Genomic DNA, 4,591 nt, shown 5'->3' with positions numbered 1-4,591 from the left:
TAAGAAATATGTCAAAGAAAAGCAATATTAAGGAAAAAAAAATTTTTATAATAATGTTCAAAGACGCCGTTGCCTTATCGGTTATACTATCGATTGCAAATTTTTTTGGATCTTACGTTTTAATGAAAGCCCCTTTGTTTTTTCCAAGTTTAATTCCTATAACAATGATATTTCCTTTTTTACCCATGTGCATTGTTACATATATTTTCGCAAAAATTTTAAAGCATAAGTTAATATTAAAAGGTATATTAAAACCAAAATTAGCTGATTACATTTCTTATTTTAAACAAGAATATAGAAAATCTGAATATGACTACGGCTCTTTATGTTACATATAGCATTAAGTATTATTTGGATTCATGCTTAGTATCTGTAAAACAATATATATATATAATCCTGTCCAATCTGTCAATAAATTTATTAAATATATTTTTATATATAATTAAAAAAAAATGTGTATTCTATCAAACTCCTAGTTATATTATTTGCCGTTTTTTCAGTATAATTCATTAGATGTACATTTATAAATACATCATGTTTTGTAGAGTTTAATATTATTGCACACGTTTATGTGTGCAGACAATTATGAAAAATATGATCTTCATATATATATATATGTAACTATTTAAACAAGCTGTTAATTGCTAATTATTATGTTGATTAGATAACGATGTGTAAAAGATAGTTTTCTTAAATCATCGTTTTTTTGATTACATCTATTTTAATAAATATTGATTAATTTTTTTTTTTTATGTTATGATGCACTTCATTACATTTGAGTTGTAATAAAGTAAAAACTTTTCATTTGTTTTAAAGTAAATGTAAAAATGTCTAATTTGGTTCTTTAAAAATATATATAATTCATTCATATTTTTTATTCAACTTAAGAATAAATATAATATAAATATCTCTACAAACTTTATTAACTGTAAATCATTTAGACACATAATACACATGTTAATATATTTTAAAATATATTAGTCAAAATAAAGGTTATACCGAATCTCCCATTTTTCGTGGCATTGATTCGCAATATCTAAAGTTAGTTGGGATTTGAATGTAGAAGTATTTATTTAAAATGTCCTAAATATTATAAAAGTTCTTATAAATATTATACATATTAATAGCAATACGACGTTAAATGATGTATTGGCATAATAAAAAAAAAATCAATGGATTCATTAAATCAAAATGAAAACATAAAATTAATTCACAACCACATTACAAACCCTTCAATTATTAAAAAATTATATTAGGGATAATTCAAAATAATAGAGAAACATCCTAAATTATATCTACATTTATATTCCTAGCTCGAATTATGTCATATTTTAACCCGCTTGAATATGCTTTATAATATTAATATATTAGTCAGTTGTACATAAGCATATGTTAATTATACTATCTCTATTAATAATATATTATTGCTATATACTAACGTTTTTAAATATATAATTATTTTTTCTTATTATTAATAATTTATCTATTTTAAGGTCTAGGTATACACTAGTAAAAATCAAAAAAAATAAAAATAAAAGGGGAAAAAAAAAAGGACATGATGTACAATCGACTTAACAAACAATTTAATCTATTATGGATCTTTAACAATATAAAAATGTACCAAATCATTTAGCTCTTCAAACAGTGTAAAATATAATAGAATATGAAACATAGTATTACAATTCCTGTGATTTTTATTTTAAATTTGGAGGAAAAAAATTTTTTATAGTACTATTGATACAAAACTGCAAGTTAAAACATCTATATAATGATAATATACAATTGTCAGTTAACAAAATTTAACATTAGCAGTTTAAATTTATATGTTTGTAGAGAAAAACAAGTAGATGTGTTTTTGTTTAAAATATTCATACGTACACTAATGAATAACATGTCCATAAGGTGTCAAAAATATTTTTATCCATATGACAAATATTCACTAATTTTTCACTTTCCTGTTGTTTCTGTGGCTTCTTTTTTTCGTGTTATTTAAGAATATATAAATTAACCTCATAGTTATGATTTCATTTATCTTAATAGTTTTTTTTTTTTTCTTTAACTAAAAAAAAATACTTTCTCAGAAATTTCATCTCAAAAAAAATTTCACACACTCTTTGTACCTTTTGGAAAAATAAAAATTATATAATAATAATTCTTACTAATCAATTAAAATATTTTATCACCACTATGTTGTAAGTGCCTTAGCATTTACAGCTCTGCCGAAATTTTCTGTGATGTCTTATCAAATACCAACAACATATACCTACTTATTAAAATTATGTATTCTCTGTTTTATAGCAAAGGTGTGTGATGCAGTATGCGGACTTAATAAATCCAGAAATAATTTCTTCTTCTTTTTAAGTATATGTGGATGCTATAATTTTATCCGTCGCAATATAATTATAATACACTATAGTTCTGTATATATTTCGAAATTATAATATTCCTTTGTGGCTTTTAAATAATAGTAATATGTAAGAGTTATAAGAATTCATATTAGAAATGAAAATAGGAAAACTTATCGTTTCATAGGTTGATATTTTTTTATACCAAAGTATAGATGTTTATGTTCACATATATATTACTGCAATTATAACACATCAAAAAGCAAATGACATATATATATATATATTTTTTTTTTAAGCTAAATAACTACATCAAACAACAATTTTACACAAAAAAAATCAAAAACAAAATTTTACTTTTATCATATAAAAGCTTTAATTAACTCATTAATTATATTTAACCCTATAAACTGTTGCCACAATTATTAAGCATAATACCCATAACTCATATTTTTCATAAAAATATACAGATATATGAAGAAATTCGTTATGTGTAAAAGAAATGATACATGCACACAAATTTTATGCAATGTCAAATTATTCACTTGTATCAAAGAACAAAATTGCTTGCGTAAATGATATATTACGTCAAATTAATAATTCCATTCAAAAATATGTTTTAAATTAAAACATGAATAAAAAAAAAAAAATTATAATTTTCGTAAACTTAATGATATATTTGTGCATATATATATGTGTGTGCAATTATTCTGTGACAAAATAGTTAAAAATATTTATGCCACATTTGTTATATTGTAAAAATTAAGTATTCAAACATAAGGCATTATCCTTCTTTTCCATTTCATGTTATGTGTAAAATGTACTAAAATTTTACAGTTTTGTGATCAATCCTTTTACCAAAATTAATTTAATCGGTTAAACCTTATAAATCATGTCTTCTTCCATAAGAATTTTTGTTTTTTTTTCTATAAGCATATCCTATCACACCACAAACGGAACCAATAAAAGTGTAAAACAATAAGGTAGACGACATAAATAGTGACAATATAAGTAGTGGAGATAATGCTGCTACACCGTGCGCAGTCAATTCTTTCATAGAATTTTTATTTCCACTTTTTTTCATGATTCTTTTATCCACCCAATAATATCCTTCATAATTGTCTAAATCATCCAGTGAATCAAAAATATTATTTTCACTAAGATTATGATTTTTTTCATTTCTATTAGAGACATGTTTTTTATTTTGAACTTTCTTATTTTTTTCTCGTTCATCATGTAGTCTACCATTTCTTGATGATGATCTGTGTTTTGAATTCATCTTTTCACTCTTAGGTGTGTCCATGAAATCGTATTCGTGTACTTCATATCGTGATGATAGATAATCATCATCTTCTTCATCATTATCATATCGTGACGTCATATGATCATTGTAATCAAACACTTCTCTCCCTCGACTATGATGATTACCTGCTAACAAGTCCTCAACTGAATCTGTAAATATTGAATCTCTTCTCCTTTTATTCCCTGCTAATATTCTTTGAATCTTAACACATTCGCCATTCCTATTCACATTTTTATTTAATGATATACTAAAGATATCCTAATAATAAAAAATACACAAAAAATTTTATTATTTACACAGACATAAGCGTCAATCAATTTCTACATTGTATCAGTACTGTTTTAACTAGTAAAAATGTTAAGTTAAAAAAAAAAAAAAATATATACTAAATAGTATTTTTATTGTCATTATTATATTACCGAATCACCATAATTCTCACTTTTCCAAACTAAAATGATGATAGTTGTAGCAACTTTAAAAAAATTAAGAGATTTTATGTTTTCCATCATCGCACTCTTAATTGATAATACTTGAATATTCTCTATATTATTTTAAATTAAAAATATATATTACAATACTAATATATAATAAAAAAAAAGTATAATAAGAATTAGCAAATTCCTTTGATTTATTCGTTTCTATGTTTCTTTTTTAAACCACATAAATTCTTCCCCACATATATATAATATTAATGAAAAAACTACAAAAATACCCAACTAAAAAACAATTTATAATCAATTTTACAAAAATGATTCGTAAAAAACTAAAAAAAAAATTAATAAGAACTTGGGAATAAATATTCAAAACACTCAATTTTTTCAAAATATTCAAGTTCTTCAAAATATTCAAGTTTTTCTAAATACATAAAATTAATTCTTTTGTCTCTAGGATATGTAAAAAAACTTTTTTAAATATGTTGTTTTGAGAAAAAAAAGGAAAGCAA

General features: G+C 22.8%; 1 protein-coding gene across 1 annotated transcript; it reads right to left on the bottom strand.

Annotated features, from left to right (window-relative positions):
• Window positions 1-3,228: 3,228 nt before the first annotated feature.
• On the bottom strand, window positions 3,229-4,157 carry PGO_114620 (Plasmodium exported protein, unknown function; the record flags this gene model as incomplete). The annotated part of the gene is made up of 2 exons (XM_028688796.1): window positions 3,229-3,906; window positions 4,068-4,157. 2 exons carry the CDS (start codon window positions 4,155-4,157, stop codon window positions 3,229-3,231), a joined length of 768 nt encoding a protein of 255 aa, XP_028544597.1.
• Window positions 4,158-4,591: the final 434 nt, after the last annotated feature.

Source organism: Plasmodium gonderi, assembly GCF_002157705.1.
Source record: "Plasmodium gonderi DNA, contig: Chr11, whole genome shotgun sequence".
In the NCBI taxonomy this organism is placed as follows: Eukaryota; Apicomplexa; class Aconoidasida; order Haemosporida; family Plasmodiidae; genus Plasmodium; species Plasmodium gonderi.
The sequence above is the reverse complement of the archived record's forward strand: the minus strand, read 5'-3'. Positions and strand labels throughout refer to the sequence as shown.